This window comes from Macadamia integrifolia, chromosome 3, assembly GCF_013358625.1.
Source record: "Macadamia integrifolia cultivar HAES 741 chromosome 3, SCU_Mint_v3, whole genome shotgun sequence".
In the NCBI taxonomy this organism is placed as follows: Eukaryota; Viridiplantae; Streptophyta; class Magnoliopsida; order Proteales; family Proteaceae; genus Macadamia; species Macadamia integrifolia.
This window is the reverse complement of record NC_056559.1, coordinates 37,160,840-37,185,746: the sequence shown is the minus strand read 5'-3', so window position 1 is coordinate 37,185,746 and position 24,907 is coordinate 37,160,840. Positions and strand designations below refer to the sequence as shown.

General features: G+C 39.7%; 3 protein-coding genes across 7 annotated transcripts; 2 read left to right on the top strand and 1 right to left on the bottom strand.

Moving 5' to 3' along the window:
- Nucleotides 1-4,490: 4,490 nt before the first annotated feature.
- On the top strand, nucleotides 4,491-7,580 carry LOC122074439 (probable pectinesterase/pectinesterase inhibitor 51). Its single transcript, XM_042639246.1, has 2 exons — nucleotides 4,491-5,487; nucleotides 7,048-7,580. The coding sequence occupies exons 1-2, from the start codon at nucleotides 4,518-4,520 to the stop codon at nucleotides 7,578-7,580; spliced, it is 1,503 nt and encodes a 500-aa protein (XP_042495180.1). The 5' UTR covers nucleotides 4,491-4,517.
- A 1,418-nt stretch (nucleotides 7,581-8,998) lies between these two features.
- Nucleotides 8,999-11,280, top strand: LOC122074637 (probable pectinesterase/pectinesterase inhibitor 51). The gene is made up of 2 exons (XM_042639552.1): nucleotides 8,999-9,995; nucleotides 10,428-11,280. Exons 1-2 carry the CDS (start codon nucleotides 9,026-9,028, stop codon nucleotides 11,111-11,113), a joined length of 1,656 nt encoding a protein of 551 aa, XP_042495486.1. The 5' UTR covers nucleotides 8,999-9,025; the 3' UTR covers nucleotides 11,114-11,280.
- A 2,738-nt stretch (nucleotides 11,281-14,018) lies between these two features.
- LOC122074628 (putative UDP-glucuronate:xylan alpha-glucuronosyltransferase 3) lies at nucleotides 14,019-24,907 on the bottom strand. 5 transcript variants are annotated; one of them, XM_042639539.1, is made up of 5 exons: nucleotides 24,512-24,906; nucleotides 24,049-24,144; nucleotides 19,719-19,928; nucleotides 18,391-19,028; nucleotides 14,019-15,293 (listed from the first exon to the last, which is right to left on the bottom strand). In XM_042639539.1, the coding sequence occupies exons 2-5, from the start codon at nucleotides 24,111-24,113 to the stop codon at nucleotides 14,272-14,274; spliced, it is 1,935 nt and encodes a 644-aa protein (XP_042495473.1). In that variant the 5' UTR covers nucleotides 24,114-24,144; nucleotides 24,512-24,906; the 3' UTR covers nucleotides 14,019-14,271. The 5 variants fall into 5 exon arrangements, with proteins under 5 accessions (XP_042495473.1, XP_042495474.1, XP_042495475.1 ...); XM_042639540.1 differs by having other exon boundaries at nucleotides 24,632-24,906; XM_042639541.1 differs by lacking the exon at nucleotides 24,512-24,906 and adding an exon at nucleotides 24,450-24,468.

Below are 24,907 nucleotides of genomic sequence, written 5' to 3'. Positions count from 1 at the left end.
ATGTGCAAAAGGGCTACAGATAGATGCCATTTAATTTGATCTCATGAGATCTAGATTAAACTAGATCTAAAGATCTTGATCCAACGGCTGTAATCTATTTCAGCCATCATGAGAGATAGCCGACAACCACCGTATTTTGTGCTGACGTACCAATGGGGCGTCGACAACGTATATGACGATGTCAGCGCTTACGTCACGCTGATATCATCAGTTGACTCGGTTATTCTAATCTTACGGTCAAGATTTATTAGCCGTTTGAATAATTTAACGGCTGAGATTAAAAGTGGATTTGGATTAATCCGATGGCCCAGATTTCGCCACTGTTGTGTGCGCCGCTGGCGTAGCCTACGCCAACCTCCTAAGATTCTATTTTTGAGTGTTCTGGTTGGTCCAACTTGAAATGGCCATATCTCCCTCATCTTAACTCCGATTTGAATGATTCAAGTTGGAGATTCTTCATCTCTCTGAGCTCTACACATCAGAGGGAAGAAATCAGGCAGAGGGGTTACTGAGGTGGTTAGAAAAATGAGTTGAAGTTCGTGGAAGGCTAAGGGTTTTAATGAAAGACTTTCATCCTCTTGCAGTTCATCCATAGCCCCCATTAGAGGCTTAGGAAGCTGCTGGAAACCAAGGTAGCAAGTTCTATTGGTTGTTGCCAAAAGAAAAAAAAAGAAAATAGAAGAGAAGAGAAGAAGAGGAAAGTAGAGAAGAAGTTTTTTCCTCTCTTTGTGTGTGTGTGAATGTGAATGTGAATGCCATTGTTACTCCATGAAAGTAAAGACAAGGAGAAAAGAAAGAAGAAGAAGAAGAAGAAGAAGAAGAACCTAGAATTTGGTTATTGTGAGTTGCTTTAAGAAACCCAAGTGCCAACCGGGGTTGAAGCATTGGCGGCACCGAGACAACATGATTGTGGTCCGCATCAAGTGGAGATCGACATTATTGCATCTCCGACGGTTATTCCTTGCCAAGGTAACCTCACTTTTGCCAAATTTCTATTATTATAAATCATTGTAGGCAAGATGTTTGATAAAATGCCTAAGTGATAGTTGTAGTCTATTTGGGGGAAATTTGCATGTATGAGTGTTTCACTATAGGGCATTGTTATAAGCCCAACTTTATTTTATTGGTGTTCAGTGGGTGCTGGACACAGGGGCTATGTGTTCCTTGGTAGGTACAACTACCTAAACCTATTTGCCGTGGGTGCGACCTCTCAGATCATTCTGAGAAAACTAGGGTGAAGACCTAGCTATTGTATGTTATTGGTGGAAACTGGGAATATGTTCCCTTGGCTGTGGGTGCAGTCATAATTAGTATTGAGTAAATGCTGAGCCCGACAGTGGGCATTACTCCGTGCATGTAGGCAACTGGCCGGAGCACGTATTTCTTGTGTTGTGGATGTATATGCTCGTATTTGTATTATGGATTGGAGTGCTTGGCTGCAGAATGAGTGTGTATATCTGGTAGACTTGATCACTTGGTGGTGTAGTGTGGATATACATACGACTGTGTATGTATGTGACAGTGATTACAGTGTGAGGTTTATGAGACAGCTCTGGGCAACAATACAGGTTATGTGAGTAAGTTTCATGCAACAGTAAGAATGGTCAGTAGTATACATAGCAGCTCTGGGCAGCATCAATAGACTGTGCTATTGAAGTGTAAATAGTGATTGCCACATCAGGGGTACAGTTGGAAAGTGAAAAAATATTTGGCACACTGATTCACCCCCCTCTCAGTGTCAATCAAGACCCAACAGGATGCCGAGGTGGAGCACGTCCTGATGGAGGCCGAGGTATCAGCACTGCCTGACGGAGGTCGAGGTGGAGCGCGACCTGATGTAAGTCGAGGTAGTAGCACGGCCTGATGGAGGCCGAGGTGGACACGGCCTGAAGGAGGCCGGAGTAGCTGCTCAGTCCTGTTCAGGTTTGTGTACATGCTTCAGCCGTGATGAGGAAAGTGACATATTTTGCTTCATCAAATATTATAGTATCAAACAAGAAATTCCATAGCAACTCCTATTAATGCGGATCTATATTCTAAAATCAGAATCAAATCACGTATAGGTCCATTCAAATATTAAATAATTCAATCATAATAACTAACGGTATATTCATAATTAAGGTAAGATTTTAAATTGGGTGGTAAAATTATAATTAAGCAGATTTAATAGGCTAATGGATAGTAATAAGAGGGTGAACACATAAGGTCCTTGATTAATAGGTTTACGAAATGCTTGAAAGTAAGTTAAATAAAGAGTATAAGATAATAAAGGAGAGAGGGCGAGGCAATATCAAAATAATGGTTGGAATTAATAAAATAAGAAAGAAAAAGGCGTGTCATCCACATTTTTTTCTTAAAATTGAGAAACATATGTAAAGGGAGAAGTGTTGTTTCGACCATTGTTGGAAAACCAAGTTTTTTGACCTGACTCGTTCGGTCAAAAACTTAGCAAGTTGACCTAATTAAACTCAGTCAGGCCGAATCTTGGGTTTTTCTATTTTATATATGTTTAAATACAATAAATATGTAAAAAAATCATAAAAATACAGAAAAATATGAAAAATGCAGGAAAAAAAATCACATACCAATAATTCGAGGTTTGCAGGCAAGAGTCTTTCTCTTGGTTAGAATGTTAGGTTAGGGTTAAGGATTAGAAAATATAAATTATATCTTCCAACAATCCAACTTCCAATAAAATAGAAACTTTGAATTTGAGAATACAGGAAGTTTCTTAGATCCCAAGTTCCTTTTGATAAAAGGAAAGGAGTATGAGAAGTTGTTAAGTTAGGAGCCTTGGGATTTGAGATTGTAAAGAGATTTTATTTGATTTTTTTTTAAGTGCCTTTTGATATAATGATCAGATTTGATGGGTTTTTGAAGACTCGACCAAAAAACCAAGTCAATGTAAAATCGTCTTGACTCGTCTCAAGTCTTGGTTTTTTTTAAACACAGGGCTAGTCTTCGTGACTCTTGATTAGGAATCTCAAATTTTGACTTGACTCGGGCAAGTCTTCCGGGTCAAAACTTGGTTTTCCAACTATGGTTTTGACTATTGGGGTTGAGTTTTTTTTTTTTTTTTTTTCAAATTAAACATATTAATAAGAATAAAACGTATAATATGCGTTCAAAACATGTATATATGATTACCTATAAAATACGTATATAATGCGGATTTTTTGGATTGATATGCCAAATTATGAATTTTTTTATGAAAACGTTCAAATACAGCAAAAATCCACGTATTATACTTGAATTTACTAACTATGGTCAAGACTAAACGTTCACCCTCATTCTTGTGAACCTAGATCTACACAAAAGGTTTTGATTCTTACTTTATGAAATGCCTATTGATTCTCTTTTTTTAAAGAGAATGATGAGAGAATAGAGGAAAGATATACAAATTGATGGAAGGAATCAAGGGAGGCTATACATTATACAAGGTAGTAAAGTAGGCGGAAATCTACAAGGAAAGAAAGTAGGTAGAGATCACCATGACAATAAGGATTGTAAATCCTTCTCCCCTTTCGTGATATCATTTCCTCTTTTGAGAGATCTCATTCCTTTTCCAGATGTATTCAATTTTAATCCAATCTTCCTTGTATTGCCAAACACATAGTGCTTGGTTAGCAAACATATCTCTTATGTCCGAGAAACATCGAAACATCAGAAATCTGAAAACACAAATATGCTAGCAAATCAACGAATCCTATCAAACAACACAGAACAAACCCAATGGAAAATTTCAAAGAGATCAACACCGCGGAACTTAGCTAAGAGTACGGATAAACAATAAACTATCGTAATGAAAAACTCTAAGGGGCTAATGGTACACCTAGTTCTTACTCCACATAATCATTTTTATTAGAAGCCAATATTTACATAAAATGCCATCTTCACCATGGATGCCAAAGTTATGATTTTTATATAAAATTTAAAGCTAATCAATGGTTTTTTTAATTTGATCCACTAGACGAAGACGGCAGATCAAAGAAGACGATGAAGGAAGTAGGAGTTCTTGCTCTCCTTTCCTTCGTTTCTCTTCTCTGGTTGTTCCAAGAGAAAAATGTGCATTAGGATTTACCACACCCATGAATTCACCTAATTGTTATATTTTAAGCGCAAATTCCAGTTTTTCACCTCTTCAGTGAGTCACTTGATTCAAGCAAATAAATTGAGTGTGAAAAACTTGTTTCTCTTGTTTCCAAAAAGGGATTCTAAAACCAAAAACAATACAATTCATTTCAAAATAATAAGAAATTGAACCAAACTTATTGTACAGATTTTGTTCCATTTCCGTTGAAAAAAATGAAAAAACAACATTATCCTTTTTTTAGAATGTTACAGTACATACCCTAAATGCTGTTACCACGACAAAAACGTCACTTATCGTTATAAAAACAAACGGCCCACTACCCCTATTTTACCCCTTTACTTTTGAGTTATAAATTCAGTTGGTCTCATCATGCAGAGAAAACCGATTAAATCCTGAAAAACCCTCCATTTTGCTCTTCCTCGCCATGGCCTGCCTTATCTCTATCACCCTCCTCTCCTTCCTCCTCATCTTTTCCCTCTCCTCTGCAAAAGCCTATCATCATCTATATCCATTACCGAACCAGAAACCCATTCCAAAATCTGCTTCCGCCTCTCCAGAGATCATCCGCCAAGCCTGTAAGGCAACCCGGTTTCCGGACTCATGCGTGGCCACTTTAATTCAATCCTCCAATCTAACTCAGAATGCGAAACCCATCGAGATCGTCCAAGCGGCCATGTCCATCTCGGCTCAGAACCTCAAGACAGGTCAGTCCATGGTGAAGAACATCCGCGACACCTCTTCCGGCAATCTGAACCGCTCCAAGGCGGCCACGACCTGCCTGGAGATCCTACATAACTCGGAATACCGGCTCTCATCGGCGGCTGACGTCCTTCCACGTGGCAGGATCAAGGACGCCCGTGCTTGGATGAGCGCGGCTCTTTGCTACCAGTACGATTGCTGGTCAGCCCTTAAGTACGTCAACGATAGTCAAACTGTCAACCAAACAATGGCGTTTTTCGATTCGTTGATTGGGCTGACCAGCAATGCTCTTAGTATTATGATCTCCTACGACCTTTTCCAGGACAAGCTCGAGTCTTGGAGACCCCCGATGACGGAGAGGTCCGGGTTCTGGGAAGACGATGTGGCTGGAGGATCAGTTTCCGGTTTCACAGGTGGTTTGCCGGCGGGTTCACCGGCGAACGTTACGGTCTGTAAGGATGAGGGTTCCGGCTGTTACAAGACGGTGCAGGCAGCGGTTGACGCTGCACCCGACAACCAGTTAGATCGTAAGTTTGTCATCAGTATCAAGGCCGGTGTGTACGAGGAGATCGTACGTGTCCCACTGGAGAAGAAGAACTTGGTCTTTATAGGTGATGGCATGGGCAAAACAGTCATCACAGGCTCCTTGAGTGTGGGCAAGTCTGGCGTTACAACTTACAACACGCCAACCGTCGGTAAGTAAATCCAAATGTGAAGTAAAAGCAACAAAAGTATCATACTGTCTACATCTATGCCATTCCTGTGGGGCCCACCTAATGTGGTTTGGGGTACACTACAAGACGATGTGGATCGTGACATCATAGCTGACACATGGAGATTTCAAATCGGGTCGTAGATTCTTGAGAGCGCAGAGAGCGGGAATGCACATGCATACATCTGCTTGTCAAATCAAATCCATAAGAAAAATGGAAAGTGAAATCCCAAACCTAATCCATAAGGGCCCGTTTGTTTAGAAGGGTTTTGATGGGGTGGGATTGTTGGGGTGGGAGAGTTCTCAACTTTTCCTAAAATTGTGGTATTTTGAGTTGTTTGGTTGTAAGGGGTGGGAGAATGAGCAGACAGCCACAATTTCACTGTCGGCCCATGTGGCATAGTGGTTCTCCCGCCCCAGGCCCTCACAAAGTCCCACCAATTTGGTGGGACTCTGCTGGGACTTTGCGGAATTTCCAAGAAGATGCAACGGTATCTCTCTCTCTCTGGCTTCCGTTCTCTTCCCTTCTTACTTCTCTCTCTGTGAGATCTCCGTCGCCATTGCCAGAAAGGATGCGGGTTATGACACTCTGGGATCAGTTCCACGCCTTTCAGGTTGAGGCGTTAGGAAGGGAGCAGGACATGGTGTGATCCCCAGCCATGTTTTTCTTGGTTGTTCTTGATCGCTGCTTTCCAAATCTGTTCGGCGATTAGGGTTTGATCAAATACACTGGAATCTGAAATTGTGGATCAAGAAGAAATGCGAGAATGATAGCTGTTGGTATTAGAGCTTTTTAGCCCTAGAACTTTTGTTGCTTCCCAGTGTCTCTCTTTTGGTGGTGAAATCTAGAATTCATACAAGTAAAATCCATCAGATTAAAATTTTAAAGTCTTTGCAAAGTAGAGTTTTCAGGAATAAGGGAATTCAAACTCAGATTAAAATTTTTTTTGGAGATTAAACAAAAAAATCGTAGGTTTTTGGAAAAATCTGCTGGATTTTAAAGGGAAAAAAACTGCAGCAAAGGTCTGGAATTTCCAAAAGCAAACCTGGTATTTCGATCATGATCTTCTTCATCCCTGTCTCTATGCTCTAATCCCTTTCCCTCCTCGTCAACATCGTCCCCTCCTCCCTCATCGGCGAAAGCAACGCCCTCGTTACCACCTCCGGTGCTTCGATGGGTTTTATTTTCATTGTTGATTTTTCCTCCTCTCTCCTCAGTCTCCCTTTCTCCTCCAACACAACCAAACGATCTGGGGTGGGATGCTACAGTAACCCTCCCTCACTTTCCCATTCCGGTTGCTCACCCCAGTAACATATGGGACCCATGTATCAGAGACTCCCACCCCACCCTCCCCTCTAAACAAACGGGGCCTAAGAAAAATGGAAAGTGAAATCCTTCACTCTTGATTTTCACGGCGAATTCTCTATACACAAAATCCATCGACGACCTTTCTCTTACTACCATTGGAAGTTATGGTGTCACTGAAAAAAAAAAACAGTTCTTTTTTTTTTTTTTTTAACAACTTATGGTATATGGATGCAGGGGTTTTAGGAGACGGCTTCATGGCACGGGACCTGACGATACAGAATACGGCTGGACCGGATGCAGCGCAAGCCGTCGCATTACGGTTGGACAGCGACCTATCGATAATCGAGAACTGTGAACTCTTGGGCAACCAAGACACTGTTTACGCTCACTCCCTACGCCAATACTACAAGGGGTGCCACATAGAAGGCAACGTCGATTTCATCTTTGGCAACTCGGCCGCTGTGTTCCAAGACTCGGTCATTCTGATCCGTCCACGACAGGTCGAACCAGAGAAAGGTGAGAAAAATGCAGTGACGGCCCATGGTCGGACCGACCCGGCCCAGTCCACAGGGTTCGTTTTCCAAAACTGCGTGATCAATGGAACGGATAAATACATGAGCTTGTACTACAGTAATCCCAAGGTTCACAAGAATTTCTTGGGGAGGCCATGGAAGGAGTACTCAAGAACAGTCTTCATGCATTGTAATCTGGAAGCCCTTATTAGCCCACCTGGGTGGTTGCCGNTTTTTTTTTTTTTTTCAAATTAAACATATTAATAAGAATAAAACGTATAATATGCGTTCAAAACATGTATATATGATTACCTATAAAATACGTATATAATGCGGATTTTTTGGATTGATATGCCAAATTATGACTTTTTTATGGAAATGTTCAAATACAGCAAAAATCCACGTATTATACTTGAATTTACTAACGATGGTCAAGACTAAACGTTCACCCTCATTCTTATGAACCTAGCTCTACACAAAAGGTTTTGATTCTTACTTTATGAAATGCCTATTGATTCTCTTTTTTTAAAGAGAATGATGAGAGAATAGAGAAAAGATATACAAATTGATGGAAGGAATCAAGGGAGGCTATACATTATACAAGGTAGTAAAGTAGGCGGAAATCTACAAGGAAAGAAAGTAGGTAGAGATCACCATGACAATAAGGATTGTAAATCCTTCTCCCCTTTCGTGATATCATTTCCTCTTTTGAGAGATCTCATTCCTTTTCCAGATGTATTCAATTTTAATCCAATCTTCCTTGTATTGCCAAACACATAGTGCTTGGTTAGCAAACATCTCTTATGTCCGAGAAACATCGAACCATAAGAAATCTGAAAACACAAATATGCTAGCAAATCAACGAATCCTATCAAACAACACAGAACAAACCCAATGGAAAATTTCAAAGAGATCAACACCGCGGAACTTAGCTAAGAGTACGGATAAACAATAAACTATCGTAATGAAAAACTCTAAGGGGCTAATGGTACACTTAGTTCTTACTCCACATAATCATTTTTATTAGAAGCCAATATTTGCATAAAATGCCATTTTCACCATGGATGCCAAAGTTATGATTTTTATATAAAATTTAAAGCTAATCAATGGTTTTTTAAATTTGATCCAAACTGAATAGACTTTGATCCACTAGACGAAGACGGCAGATCAAAGAAGACGATGAAGGAAGTAGGAGTTCTTGCTCTCCTTTCCTTCGTTTCTCTTCTCTGGTTGTTCTAAGAGAAAAATGTGCATTAGGATTTACCACACCCATGAATTCACCTAATTGTTATATTTTAAGCGCAAATTCCAGTTTTTCACCTCTTCAGTGAGTCACTTGATTCAAGCAAATAAATTGAGTGTGAAAAACTTGTTTCTCTTGTTCCCAAAAAGGGACTCTAAAACCAAAAACAATACAATTCATTTCAAAATAATAAGAAATTGAACCAAACTTATTGTACAGATTTTGTTCCATTTCCGTTGAAAAAAATGAAAAAACAACATTATCCTTTTTTTAGAATGTTACAGTACATACCCTAAATGCTGTTACCACGACAAAAACGTCACTTATCGTTATAAAAACAAACGGCCCACTACCCCTATTTTACCCCTTTACTTTTGAGTTATAAATTCAGTTGGTCTCATCATGCAGAGAAAACCGATTAAATCCTGAAAAACCCTCCATTTTGCTCTTCCTCGCCATGGCCTGCCTTATCTCTATCACCCTCCTCTCCTTCCTCCTCATCTTTTCCCTCTCCTCTGCAAAAGCCTATCATCATCTATATTCATTACCGAACCAGAAACCCATTCCAAAATCTGCTTCCGCCTCTCCAGAGATCATCCGCCAAGCCTGTAAGGCAACCCGGTTTCCGGACTCATGCGTGGCCACTTTAATTCAATCCTCCAATCTAACTCAGAATGCGAAACCCATCGAGATCGTCCAAGCGGCCATGTCCATCTCGGCTCAGAACCTCAAGACAGGTCAGTCCATGGTGAAGAACATCCGCGACACCTCTTCCGGCAATCTGAACCGCTCCAAGGCGGCCACGACCTGCCTGGAGATCCTACATAACTCGGAATACCGGCTCTCATCGGCGGCTGACGTCCTTCCACGTGGCAGGATCAAGGACGCCCGTGCTTGGATGAGCGCGGCTCTTTGCTACCAGTACGATTGCTGGTCAGCCCTTAAGTACGTCAACGATAGTCAAACTGTCAACCAAACAATGGCGTTTTTCGATTCGTTGATTGGGCTGACCAGCAATGCTCTTAGTATGATGATCTCCTACGACCTTTTCCAGGACAAGCTCGAGTCTTGGAGACCCCCGATGACGGAGAGGTCCGGGTTCTGGGAAGACGGTGTGGCTGGAGGATCAGTTTCCGGTTTCATAGGTGGTTTGCCGGCGGGTTCACCGGCGAACGTTACGGTCTGTAAGGATGAGGGTTCCGGCTGTTACAAGACGGTGCAGGCAGCGGTTGACGCTGCACCCGACAACCGGTTAGATCGTAAGTTTGTCATCAGTATCAAGGCCGGTGTGTACGAGGAGATCGTACGTGTCCCACTGGAGAAGAAGAACTTGGTCTTTATAGGTGATGGCATGGGCAAAACAGTCATTACAGGCTCCTTGAGTGTGGGCAAGTCTGGCGTTACAACTTACAACACGCCAACCGTCGGTAAGTAAATCCAAATGTGAAGTAAAAGCAACAAAAGTATCATACTGTCTACATCTATGTCATTCCTGTGGGGCCCACCTAATGTGGTTTGGGGTACGCTACAAGACGATGTGGATCGTGACATCATAGCTGACACATGGAGATTTCAAATCGGGTAGTAGATTCTTGAGAGCGCAGAGAGCGGGAATGCACATGCATACATCTGCTTGTCAAATCAAATCCATAAGAAAAATGGAAAGTGAAATCCCAAACCTAATCCATAAGAAAAATGGAAAGTGAAATCCTTCACTCTTGATTTTCACGGCGAATTCTCTATACACAAAATCCATCGACGACCTCTCTCTTACTACCATTGGAAGTTATGGTGTCACTGAAAAAAAAAAACAGTTTTTTTTTTTTTTTTTTTTAACAACTTATGGTATATGGATGCAGGGGTTTTAGGAGACGGCTTCATGGCACGGGACCTGACGATACAGAATACGGCTGGACCGGATGCAGCGCAAGCCGTCGCATTACGGTTGGACAGCGACCTATCGATAATCGAGAACTGTGAACTCTTGGGCAACCAAGACACTGTTTACGCTCACTCCCTACGCCAATACTACAAGGGGTGCCACATAGAAGGCAACGTCGATTTCATCTTTGGCAACTCGGCCGCTGTGTTCCAAGACTCGGTCATTCTGATCCGTCCACGACAGGTCGAACCAGAGAAAGGTGAGAAAAATGCAGTGACGGCCCATGGTCGGACCGACCCGGCCCAGTCCACAGGGTTCGTTTTCCAAAACTGCGTGATCAATGGAACGGATAAATACATGAGCTTGTACTACAGTAATCCCAAGGTTCACAAGAATTTCTTGGGGAGGCCATGGAAGGAGTACTCAAGAACAGTCTTCATGCATTGTAATCTGGAAGCCCTTATTAGCCCACCTGGGTGGTTGCCGTGGGACGGCGACTTTGCCTTATCAACACTGTATTACGGCGAGTTTGCGAATTCCGGTGCCGGTGCAAATTTGACTGGAAGAGTGAACTGGAGTAATCAGATACCCGAGAAGCATGTCAATGCCTACTCCTTGCAGAATTTTATTCAAGGGGATGAGTGGATCCCTACATCTTCTTGATCACTGCAACTCCCTTTAGTAGTAAGAGTTGTATTATTAGTGATACAATCTGGTGGCTTGGTTTCATTTATATGTTCTGATAATTACATCTATGTTATTGGAAAGAGAAAATCTTGATTGATAATATTTTTTTTTAATACTTCAGTAAGAAAGTGTTTGTTGGTTTATCATTTTTCATTACCTATAACGTACGTTCCCAAAGACCGTCCAACTCTAAAAAGCAACCCCTCTCTCCCCCTCACTACAAAGGTTTCAACGCTGATTCTCCCCGGTAAGAGCTTGTGCACGAAAGGAGGATTGAGATCCTCTGTAGACAGGGCATGTTCAATAACAAAGAACACTTTGGACTGCATTCATTTTGTATGAAACCATTTGAAAACCATAGATTGGGATCCTCATCCAATCAATGGAATTGTGTGTGTTGAGCATATTCTTCACATGGATAATGCTAAGCATATTCTTCACGTAGAGAATTTACACCTTCTATACTGTGTACCTGCCTTGTATATATCTTTCTGGTAGAACAAATACCAAAAAAACACGAATAATAAAGAGACAATAGATCCATACGACACAGAGATTTAACGAGGTTCACACACCAGGGTGGTGTGCTAGTCCTCGGGCGAAGAAGAAGATGATTCACTATGCAGAAGAGAGATTTACACCCTAGCAGCAGCGAGAAAAAACTCACCCTGAAACCCTAGCTGCATGAAAACCTAGAATACAGTGACTTTCTCAACAAGCAATAGTACATTATATATACTCCAAAAACGTGGGTCGACCCATCGGGTCGCGGTCCATCCGGTCGAACCATACCGCGGAGGTGTATCGGCCCAAGCCCTCTGCTTCCATCACAGATCTCAGAAAATTTCTCATTCGGGTCGTCACCAAAATATGTCGGATTTGGTCAATCTTCAAAATGGATCAAGAATTCAAGACAAACTTAACACTTTCCTTCTTATATATATCTTTCCTCCGTTATACTTATTATTTATTTGTGAAATTCTTTCCTTGATGTAAATATTAGTTTTCTTTCATTAGGATTCTGATTGTCTTTCCTTATGGAGAAATATTCTCCTCTTCTGTATATAATTTACCTTCATTAGCAGTGAAAATTCAATTGACTTTGGTCACAAAATTCCAATTCTTTCATGGTATCAAAGCCAAGTTTTCATTGCTCATCTGTTGGATTCCGTTCATTGCTACAGCTCCAGTCATAGTCCCTTGCAAGTGATCACCAAAAACACACAGAGATCTTGATGAGATTTTAAAACCCACCTCTCTTCCACTATCCCATATATTCATATTTTTTTCTTCACCTCAATCATTACTTCCACCAACAATTAGACATCTCTTCTCCTATTTTATTTTCTTTTTTCTCAAATCCCTCACTTTGAGTATTACCCAGAACCCACCTCCTGCCACGGTCACTAGAGTTGGTGATAGCATGAGAGAGATATTTTCTACTCTAAAGATGGAAACCACACAAATGTGAAGGTGGAGGATAGATTCGTTTAATGAAGAAAGTTCTAATTCTGTTAAAGAAAAAAGTGTCAGTTTCGACCCTACAGCTTAATGTATGAGAGGATCTTGTCTGGTTACAACTTACAACTCGAAATACCACATATAGTTGCAAGCTCGTGGGTCCATCAAGAGGGAAAGAACCAGCATGTGTTACAATCATCAAGTAATAATCAACCATAATAATAGGCAAATCAGCTTTCAGATATGTCCATTGAGCCGTTGTTGCTTCCACTAAAAGGAGATGCTCTTAATAGTGATGGGTCACCGGTGACTGTTAACAATTTTCATTTCTCACGCCAGTGGTAATGATTTCTCAAATGAAGGTCCAAGTCAGACGAGTATGTTTGTCCTATACTCCACTATATAGTTTGTTTGTGATCAGCTTTTTGTGTTTCACGGGGACTTCACTGTTTGATGTCAGCTTCCACTATTCCAAAAGGTATTTACTTCGGTTCAAATGAGGCTTTTTAGAACCATGATTGGTGGTATGGAAGGATGGACATAAATCCCTCTGCACAAGGAGTCAAGGAGACAAGGAGAATAGGCCTTCCAATTTCACAAAGTACCCGCGCAGCTTATCTGAATTTTCCTTATCTATGGAAGGCTTGGAAGCCACACCACATGAACCAAGGAGACGAAATAACTAATCTGTCTTGGCTCAAGAGAATAGAAGATGAAAAATACTCCTATCCATAACAGGAATTTCGTTTTATCTAGTCTTGACGGCCGACGTTATGCTAATATGGAATAAGACACTTATATTGACATCAAACACACCCAGAGGAGAGATAACTTGTGAGGTGACGTCAACACTGTGGTTGCGTACCCGCCTTTTTCCAGAAACAAAATAAGCACTCTAGAAACTCAGTTGATTTAAACAAATTCATCTTAATCAACAGAGACTGATGTCAGACCATTCAGCATCACCAACTCCCTACAGTTTTAAGATAAAACACCCCAGGGCTCTCTACCTCTTACAAAAGTGGATGCCCTACACAGAATATCTTAGTGGCAATTCCACTACTTGAGAAACTTGCAGTTTGCCCATACACTTATTTTCAATGCTCCATCCTTTCAGGTGCACCGTCCCAATCAAATCCCCAAAGTGTTTCCATCAACCACCACACCACCACACGCACAGTCACCACCGTTCTCTTTTAATGGAATTCACCTCTAATGGAGTTGACCAAACCCCAAAAAGGATATCCATCCTTTTTCTCGGCAGAGGATGGGCTGAGGGTGTTGGGAAGAGGGGTATCCGGAAAGGATATCATTATTAAGTAGAATGCTCATCAATTAAGAGTTATCAAATATTTGACAATTCCCCAGCGCCTCTTATGAAAAACTACCGATACCATGAAAAGCTACAAGTACATCAATCTCAAAGAAAAAAAATTTCTTAATGCCCTGATTATGAAACGAACATCAAAAACCTGAATTTTTTTGACAATGATACAATGTTGAGCTGAGAAAGAGAAAGGGGAGAAGGAATTGGGGGGGGGGGGGGGTTTGACTCTTTTTTGGGCAAATGTGGTACAACAAAATAGGCTGATCAAATTAAGGATATGAGACTTTGATTAAAAAAAATTGAGGGCAAGAGACTCCGCAACACCCTACAAAGAGAAAAACTTGTTTTAGTTTACCGCTTTGGTTACTGCAGGTATAGTTGGGGTGACAGTTGCATTGTCTGTCCAGTTTTTCTCACCCCAGTGCCATAACATACTCTCCCAGAAGCAGAAATCCTCAAAGCATATTTTTAGACGGGGATCCTGTATCTTAATCTTCCAATGCCCATCACTGTAGTTGCCCTTCTCAGCTTGCCTCCGGTCCCACTCCAATCCTGCCTTCTGCTTGGACCTCAGCAGGCAAAATTTTTGCAAGTTCTCTGGCATTGCATCATGCACCTTCCACCACCGCTTGTGTGCAACATCACTTGCGAATTCCTGTAGTATGTCGACATTCCAGTTGCAGTCATAGTCTCGAAAACATAGCCACGGCTTAAGACCCAGATAATGGAGGACATACAGGATTGGGGGATCAGCCCCAAAAAGATGGATCTTCATTTGTTTCTTCTCCTCCTCATCACCTATCCAGAAATGCTTCAAGAAATTCATGTGTTTTGGGATGCGGTGCCACCATGTAAAGATTTCATTTAGGTACCCCTGATCCCCACCATTGTAGGACACTATCTCATTGATGTGATCCATCAGAAGATTGAATGTGCAATTTGATGGCTCAATGACCATCACACCAGAATTGAACAGGGTGGCATTGTTTCCAATCGCAGTAATCTCTGGCATCCCAAATAAGAAATCGATGTTCCTTAGTATAAGCAGGTCTGCATCAATGAAGATAATCTTGTCATAGTCTGTCAGCTGCCAAAGACGGAACTTGCTGTAATTCCACTCATTGTAGGCTTCAGGTTCTGCTTTTGGATTCCTGATCCTCTGGATTGTCCGGACCTTCCAGCCTGCCGCCTCAAGGCCCCCTCTGTGATACTCGCTGATTGTCTCATCAACAAGTATCACCAAATCCCTGGTTGAACCAGACATGCGAATGCTCTGGGCTGCGGTAATGGCACCACAGACATATATATGAGCTGAATGCAATATTGTCGCATATGCTTCCCGGTGCATTTTTCCTGTGTACACCCGCTCTGTTTTTGCAGAGATTTTTTAGAAATCATTAGTAAACAGAAATATGTAACAAATTAAATTCCTAGAAGTCCCTAACAAATCAAATTCCTGGTTAATTGGTGAAATAATCTATGCCTGTGGGAACCATGGATGTTGGGCACATAATATATTGGGTTCTACCACTGAGACCTCTCAAATAAAGTTAATTCCATAGGCTGTACTTAATCATCCAATATAGAATCATAATTTTTTTGGATTGGATCAGATGGCTAATTTTATTAGGACTATTTGGTTGTCCTAAAAATCTTAGTTGGGCCAAATTACGTTGCTTGTTCTCCCTTTTTACAGTAGAAAAATCTAATACATGCACAGAGTCGAAAGAAAGAGAGAAAGCACCGTTGCGTATGCATGCAAAGAAATTGAATTTTGATCAAAGTCACCTGAAATAACTTGGTTATTTCAATTTCGGATTTCAGCGATAAGAACCAAACTTGCAATAACCTTTTAGGATTTAAGTCCATTCCACCAGAATTATCAGATGATGTTCAAATTTCAAACAATATACATGCACCATAGTTGTCACGGCGCCAAGACGAACTAAGGCGGTGGAGGGTTGTCTAAGCGCTTAGGCGAGAAAGCGCACGTCTTGAGGCGCACAAGGCGACCAATTGTTATTTTTTATTTTCCCTATTTTCTAACATTATTTAGTAAGCTATATATACCTTATATCATAAAAAATCAAGATTAAGAAATATCAAGTCATTAAAAATCAACATTTAGCCATATTAAATCATAAAAAATTAACATTAAGTCATATTAAGTTATAAAAAATCAAAATTTCAAAAAATGCTATGGTTCTATAATAAGTTTGACTGGTCAAATGATATTATTTTTATATGAGACTTTTTGTATCAGTTATAATATAAAACCAGCTTTCCAACAAGTCTAAGATTACTTAAATATGAGTTGTAATGACAAAGTTATGCTCCGGTCAAACTTATTTTTAAGTGTGTGAATGCTATTAAAATCGCCTGAATGAAAATAATTTTATGGATATCGAAACAAAAAATTATTTTACCGGACTTTTGGTTTTTAGCAATGTTTTAACATAATAGAATTCATAAAATTTTCATAATTGAGAAAAACTCCAGCATTTAAAAGTTGAAAATCGCCCCTATAACCAAAATCCAGTTTTTCTTCTTGGATTAGGGGGTTGACTTTTTATCCTTTTGGATTTTGATTTTTAAACTATTTTTATTGGATTCAAATAGGGGGTATTTGCTTATTTATGAATAATATCTTAAGTAAATGAATATATTTAAATGATATTTGGCATAAACAAGTGCCAAAACACAAGGCGGCATGCAGTGCAATAAGGCGACTGTCGCCTAGGCCCCAGGCAAACTGCCTGGACGTCTAGCCGTCGCCTAGGCGATGCCTTGACAACTATGACATGCACACAAATCTTCTTATGCATGTCCTTGACATGGAAAACATATTAGTTGTTTCACAAATAGAGAATTTGCATAGAAAAGGAGGCAAATCTCTCTGATTCAAACTGTTTGGCATAACTTGGAGGGCTCACAAGTGTAATAATTTTAGAAGTCAACTGAATGAGTGTATGATTTCTATGTTATAGAACTTTATAAATTATATTTAGATGAAGTTGTGGTTCGCATTTTGTTTCTCCTATATATTAAGTCCACCAATACCAAGGAGAAGTTAAGTTATTATATTTTTTTAAAACCTTAATCATTGTTAGTAAATTGGGTTTAGCTTCTAATCATCATGTTGGTGACATTTGATTTTTTTAACCATTTATCATTTCTGCCATGTTGGCCACTCAAATGGGGCTGAATTTTGTGGATGAGAAGACCCCATAGTCCCCTATTCAATGTCAAGTTTCAACCCAATTAAAGTTGTCCACATCGTAGAACAAAACCATTAAAAATTCAGGACTAGAAAGACAGTTTATATACATGGAAGGATATGCCATTACATGGAAAGAGGATTGATTAAATTTGAGACTGAATTTTGACATGTGGCTAATCCAGACCATTTCCTAGATATACAACAGTTGGATTTGTTCCATCACTCTTCCATTTGGCAGAATGAGACCCATGGTTATAACGATTCATCCCTTTGTGGTGACAACAAGATTTTCCAATATTTATTTGAGTACTAAAACATGAAAAGAGAGAGAAGAAGAAGAAGAAGACAACCTAGTTTATAATTTAATAACTTCTTGAGCACCGATGTCTTCCCAGGGTTTAAAATCTTTCATCTAAATATGGACAGAATTAATGACCAATTTTTTTTATATGTACTACTCCAATTTTTTATACGTACTCGTCCAAGGCTTCGGAATTAGCATCACGGAAAAGACATGCAAGAAACTTAAAAATTTTGAAGTACATGTTCAAAAAATAAGAAAAATTTCGAGGTTTGGAGTAAAAATAAATTCAGGTAGGACAACGAAACTAAAACTCAGATTTTGGTAATAGTTAGTCTGGATACTGCAACCCTGTGATTCTCTCTTTCGTGTAGGGTTTCAGATAGGGTACTGTCCAAGGTTGAGAGTAGACTCTCAATAGAGTCATATTAACCCATTAGGGAGAAGGGCCTATCAAACTTTCATGTTTTATTATTCTTAAACATTTTTCTCTTTCACTAAATAATACAGGACCCAATTCCTAAGACTCAATATAGTCCATAGAGTTGGGAGTCAAATGTCTCAGGCACTTGACTAGTTGACTCGGTACAGTCATGCATACTTGCACTTCTCACTAAGACTATATTTGTTTCTGTGGGGATTGGATTCCACCCAGGAAGAGAGAAGTCAAATCAGGAGTCTACAGGCTGTGACATAGACTACTTTTTGGCACTAATTCATGAAGGACCAAAATAAACCGTGGGAGAAGAAAAAACCAGAACCTAGCATGGCTCAAAATAGATTGTCTTATGGCCAAAGTAGAACCAAACCCATAACCAGGTCTATATATGAAGTCGACTAGCAAACATGCATTCTCTAAAGGATGGAGACCCACTGGCTTCCATTGCACCTAATAGGATTCTCAAAAAACATGATTGAAGCTAATGAAATATATTAAGACTGACCTTTGGCCTTGAGTGGAACTGCAAGTTCGCATGACCCAACAGGGAGCTGGAGCTTTTGTCTCAACGTACCCAAGTTCGGCTTATATAGCCATGCATTCCCTTCATGTACCACAAGCTCCCTGCAGCTGAAGAGATTTGGGATTGGGAAGCAGTCAGTCACAAAGAGCACATACACAGGATGGTAGGCTTTAGCAGAGACAGCTAGCCTTGCAGCTGCTAGCTGCAAATGCAACCGAGCAATATCTCTCGACCAGTTACTAGACTTGCGGCAGGGAAGCTTGACAGCAATGAGACCAAGCCGTGTCTTTTTGGGAACTTTGGGCTCAGGTAGAGATGGACAAACAGGAACTTCTGACTCTTCTTCCTCATCTATCCATTCTGGGTATAAGGTCTCCCAACTGACATCCTTCCCGATATAATCCAGGTTCACAACAACATGCTCAGCCCCTGGTAAAAGTTGCTTCCAATGATCATTCTCACTGTCATTGAAGTTTAATAGGCCTATTCCCTGAAGTCCTTTTTTTCCAGCTAGTCCCCCAATGGTTTTTGAGATCTGACCCCAGTTAGCATGTATATGTGACACATAACGTGGATCTGCAATGGGCCTCTCCCACATCCACCTGTCTACAATACTTGGCCTGCACAAAAAGTATTAGGTTTCAATATCTTTAGACAGTCAGAAATAATACTTTTCTGTTTAGTGCTAAAATGCCTCCATGGAATTACATCAGATCTAAAAGCTAAGCATGCTCTTTTAATAGAGGGAAGACAGTTGTAACTAATTTTTCCTGAACCATGTATGCCTGACACTTTAAAGGAAGAAAACAGAAGCTAAAAAACTTAAAAAGAAGGTAGCATAATGCACTTGAGCATTTGTTGGATCCCATATATGATGTTCTCTCAGTAGAAAATCAAAATGCGCCAACATCAAAAACTGAATCTACAAATGGTTGTATGGTTACAATCATCCAATCATATCAATTTTTATGACCAAGGAGATCAATGTAGATCACCATGGAAACCAAAGGATTCTAAGATCAGTATTGAAACACTAGTCGTCTGCAGTGGTGTGGATTGGCGAATCCACTGCACAAAAGCTTGAGCTACACATTGCCACCGGATTGGTTGATACATTGTGAGATGTATTGGCTATTTGATTGATCAAATACGATCCTCGGAAACCATGGTCAAGACCCATTGTATTCATGCCAACATACTACACAGCCTCAAAATGCCTTTTACTCATCTTTTGGCGAACAGAGAAACAAATCCAAAACACCAGTCAGAATTAAGAAGTGTGAGCAGGGAGAAAAGGAAATAAAACATACCGAGAACCAGGGTTTGATAGATGATCAACACTATATATTGCCGGAGAGAGGAGGAGAGTTAAAAAAGTGCCACATATAATGAGAACAAGGACAAGTTTCAAAGATAAAAACTTGCAGTTCAAACTCCATTCTTGGACAGGAAGGTGGAAGGGCTTCTCAATATCTTTGACATCTTTATTTCTTATAGACCTTCTCTTATTTGTGTCATCACTGTATCAAGCAAGCAGTCAAATATAGATCAGCGGCTAATAAGGTCAAAGGGCAATAGGACAGTTTTTTTTTTTTGGCGGGGTGGGGATAGATAACAATGATGTGTGATGCAGGAAAGCTTGAGAAGGTTAGAGACTCACTTATAAAAAATAACTTCTTCTTCTTCTTCTTCTTTCTTTTTTTTTTTTTTTTTTGGTGAATTATAAAGAATAACATTTCAATCAATTATTATTAAGGACAATGCAAGGGCATATAAAGATTTAGTACTTCCCTATGAATGGCAACAACCTTTTCAATCTGTCACCAGAAGAAATCTTACAGTAAAATGTAAAAGATAAAATATTCAATCAACCTGCAAGATGTGGAGCCACTGAAAACTAAAGAAAATCAAAACTAAAACCAAATCCCAGAATTATGTCCACATGCTAAATCCTAAATATCCCTTGGTTGGGACAATAACATAATAATTTGTCATTTCGTGGTAGAATACATTCATATTTGTCATTTCCTTAAACTATTTGAAATCTCTAGAGGAATCCAACTAACACATTCAAGTCTAACTTGGACCACGTGGTCTTCTTATAAATTGAACCTTTAAATCTGTCCCTACCACCTCATCGGAGGATCCCTTGCTATGCCTGTAAATTATAATCTCTAGGACTACCCCTCAAACTAATGTGAAATTAAAAGAATGAGCCTGTTAGCATAACTGGAAACCCATCAATTTTTTTGTGGATTCTTTATTGATATAGAGAAAGAAGAGGCCCCCTATATAGTACAAGGAGTGAAAACAGCAATGGATTTACAAAAATATCAAAGGTCCACTATCTCCAAACCCTGACCAAAAAATTTGAGCATCCTACAAATGGCTACAATCTAAAGAGTGAGAGGATACCATCTGGAGGAACCCAACCAAACCATGTAATGGCAAAAATTCCTTCCCAAATTTCCTCAGCAAAAGAACTGTTTAAACAGATTCAGAGTCTTGACAGAAAAGAGAAACATTGAACAAAGTATGGCTCCTACAAATAAGATGGTTAACCACTAGGGTCTTATCTGGATGAGTAGTCCACATAAAGGAACTACCTTTAGGATGTCCCGTAGAGCATAAAATGAGAATGGAAGTCTTTTTGGCATGTATAATAATAGCCTGTAATTTCCATTGCAATCGTCTTTTTAACATGAAGAGAAGAAGTAAGGAAGGGATGAATGTAGAGATACAAAGGAAATCCTCTACGCTACAGGGTTTCAGCACAACTTACAAATATAGCTCTCAACTCAACCAACTCAACTAAGCCTTATCCTGGCTAAATGCTATAGGAATCCTGTTTTTCTGTTCAACTCTATTAGATGTCATAGTGTTGGTTAACCCATAGCAATCAATACCTAAGGCTAAATGCTACAGGAATCCTGTTTTTCTGTTCAACTCTATTTGAAGTCAATAGTGTTGATTAACGCATAGCAATCCATATCTTTTCCCACCATTTCACCCCAGATAATTTTCAGTCTACCCTTGTTCTTCTAGCTCCTCTGCTATGCACCATATGCCTCCTCACAGGAGTGCCCAATGGCCTTCGTTGTGCATGCTGAAACAACCTCAAGCAATTTTCCCTCAACTGATCGCCTATCCGAGCCACTCCTAAATTACTTCACCTATTTGCCTGTGTTGTTCATTTTTGCTCTTTCCTGGTTTTGCCACTCATCCATGTCGATATCTTCAACAAGAAACTGAAGTATCAGCAAATCTTTATTCTTGCACCTATAATACATCAATGAAGTAGCTAGAAAAAGAAAATATCAAGTGTAGGAACATCGAGACCCTTTGATATCTCATGCAGAAACACTGCACAGGCCTATCACAAGAAAGGTAAAAGCATAGTTACCTCATTTTATCTGATCACACTGTGTGCAGTTCCCCCAATATTTTGTGAATGGAAGTTTCCATATTCGTCAGCATTTTCTACAAGCACTAGGGTGTCTGACTCCCCAGTTGAATAATTTCTCTTGAAATTGCCTAAAGAGCCTCATACTCAATTGTATAAAATGGCATGGATCAACAAACTGACTTCTTGGGAAGTAAAAATATGCGCATAATTTCTACTTCCACTGGAAAATACTTTGACACTATAATATGATGTTATTCTCATAAATGTTGCATACATTATTCTTGGTCAACAATGGCCATAAGCAGGTGCTCCTACAAGACAAGGGTCATGGATTGGCTTGCCAACATGCCCTAACAAACAGATTAAAAGGACAAAAAGAACATGAACAAAAGTTTAAATCATTATATATTTTTGGAAAAATGCCCAGACATCCCTGATTAAAAAGCTAAACACAATACATTCAGAATAATGATTAGGACAATAAAGAGAAGCTTATCAGTCATCTACAGCTCCCCTTCTAAACTTCATGTAGCCATTAGATACTTTTTTCAAGTTCAATTTCACCCTTGTAAACTAATTTACTGATCTACATTCCAAAGCTAACTGCTTAATAAACTCATCTTGGCTGTGTTGGGAGAACCAAAGAAATGGATTAATCTTTGAACGTTGATATCAAGTTCTGGAGAGAAAAGGAGGTAAAACAAGAATCTTAATAGATTAACAATCATAAACTAAACCATCGAAGAACATTGCTTTAGGTGATTAATTTTGCTTCTTTTCAAAGGCCTCTGTCGCACATGCCGATGCCACATCAGACGAGTTTCTCACAACTTATGATGAATAGGGCAACCCCAAGATCTGCTCTAAGTTGTTCATTTTTTATTCTATCTTTCCTAGTTTTACCAGTCATCATCCAACACAAAATCCTCATTTCATCACATTAAGTTGTTCAAATGTTTTTTCTTTACTGCCCAACATTCAGCCACATATGTCATTACTGATCGTATAACTGTTCTATAAAATTTCCCCTTGAGTTTGAAAGGGATATGTCGTCGATCACACAACACCCCAGATGCACTCCTCCATTTCATCCACACTATCCTAATTCTTTGTATAATATCATCCTCTATTTCTCCTTCTGTATTCATGATTGAAACTAGTTATCTAAAGTTATCAGTTTGTTGCAACTCCCTATCATCAATTTTGACTACCCCACCCTTAGTCCTATGTTTACTAAAGTTACACAACATATACTCAGTTTTCCCACTACTCTTAAAACTTTTTTATTCCAAGATTGATATCCATAAATCCAACTTTGCATTTATCCCAACATTTGTTTCATCAACCAAAAAAATATCATCTACAAACACCGTACACCAAGGGACCTGATCTTGGTACGTTTTGAGCACTTTCTCACACAACTTATTCAATTTAGGGAAAAGAACCCCATGCCATCAGTGGGGATGCTTTCCCACACCATCTCACATCCCTGACACTCTCTCTCCTCCTTGATCATGTGTAAACCCCTTTTAAAGAAATCATTTCCAGCACCCCCGATTGGTTTGATGTGGGGGATTCCACCCACAATGTCGGTGTCAGAAACCCTCTTCCTTCAATTCAATATGAAAATTTGCATCTGTGTTTCTATCAACTTCTGCACACCATTTTGATATGTTAATTTATAACTTTGATAAATTTCTTGGTCTAAAAGCAACTTGAATAAGCTTGGTGAAGCTGTATAAAATTACAGCGTTCCGCTCCATGAGCCCTGTGGCTCTGAAGTCAAAGAACTGAAATACTGAAGAAACCACTTGGACTTGAAGCCCCAGGATCCTGAAGGAAAACAATGATGAAACGATAGTACATAATTGCCGCAAAGGCATCTCATAACCAAATCACCCACAGTTATGTCAAAAACAATGGTGGAAAACACAGATGAATGCCAGTAAATATCAGGAAGATAACTGATGAGCCCTCCATTTGATAAATAGATCATCACATTCTTATCAAACGGACGTTAAGCTTTGCCATTCAGTAATAAAGCCGAAAAAGAAAAGCAAAGGAAAATTAATACGCCTTAAGTTAGAAACTTCTATCATAATACAGCCAGTTCGATGATTCATATGGACAGAGGAACAGACACCACAAAAAACAGAACCAAAAAAGACTCTCTCTTTTTTTCTTTCTATTTTTTTTCTTTTTAACGGGACAAAAGAATGAACAGAGAAACTCACGTTGACCCAGGTAGTCTGTGCCTCGTCTCAATCGGACTGGGCGAGGTACCAATTGCTCCTCTCATCTCGACTAATTGCAGCAGAGGAAGGTAACATCTGAAAATAAAACAAATCCAGTTGATCAAAAAAATAATAAAAAGATATCAGAGAGAATTGGGAAGAAAATTTGGACTTGGTAAACTAAATGCAGAATATTCTACTTGAAAATAGAGCCCCTTGAGAAATTGTTAGAAGGAGAAACTAGTCAGGGCAGACAGAGAGAGTCAGAAGCACAATGAGTGCATTAAATGAGAACCCCAAATGGGAAAATTGGAATGACATAAGAACAGAGTTAATAAAGTTATACAGAATCCAAATTAAATGAGGTTAATAAGACGTTCAGAATAAAGAATCTAGACAACCACAAAGAACATGAATTAAGGAAAACCCATCATCAACCGAAGAGCTGTGAGAAGGAACTTACCAAAATGAAGAGCTGTGAGAAGGTGCTAAGAAGAAACCATCGACCCACACGCCAGAAATATGAGATCTAGCAGAAATCCAGATTCGAGACGAACTTCAATAGAGATGTTTAGAAGCAGACCTGTGAATCTATGATCCCTCTACTCTCTCTCTCTCTCTCACTCTCTCACACTGGCCTCTTAACAAAGAAAGTTTCAGTGGGAGCCCGAATTGGAATTTGGAAGTTTTTCTTCGCCTAATTCTGTGAAACGTAAATCGAAAAAAGATGGTGCTGAGAAGGCGGTTAAGTGTCGGAGGATTGCAGCTCATTCACAAATTACACGTTGGACCAGAGTCAATATTTTGTAAGCAGAGACGAAGTAGGAAGGAAACGAAAGCTAATTTCTCCCTTTTTTTT

Bases quoted from the DNA above. Each gene is read 5' to 3' on its own strand.
- LOC122074637 (XM_042639552.1), top strand. From the start codon at position 9,026: ATGGCCTGCCTTATCTCTATCACCCTCCTCTCCTTCCTCCTCATCTTT. The intron at 9,996-10,427 runs GTAAGTAAATCC...ATATGGATGCAG, and splicing joins TTACAACACGCCAACCGTCG to GGGTTTTAGGAGACGGCTTC.
- LOC122074628 (XM_042639539.1), bottom strand. From the start codon at position 24,113: ATGAGAGGAGCAATTGGTACCTCGCCCAGTCCGATTGAGACGAGGCAC. The intron at 19,929-24,048 runs GTGAGTTTCTCT...TGCTTGATACAG, and splicing joins CACAGACTACCTGGGTCAAC to TGATGACACAAATAAGAGAA. The intron at 15,294-18,390 runs GTCAGTCTTAAT...CTGCAAAAACAG, and splicing joins AGTTCCACTCAAGGCCAAAG to AGCGGGTGTACACAGGAAAA.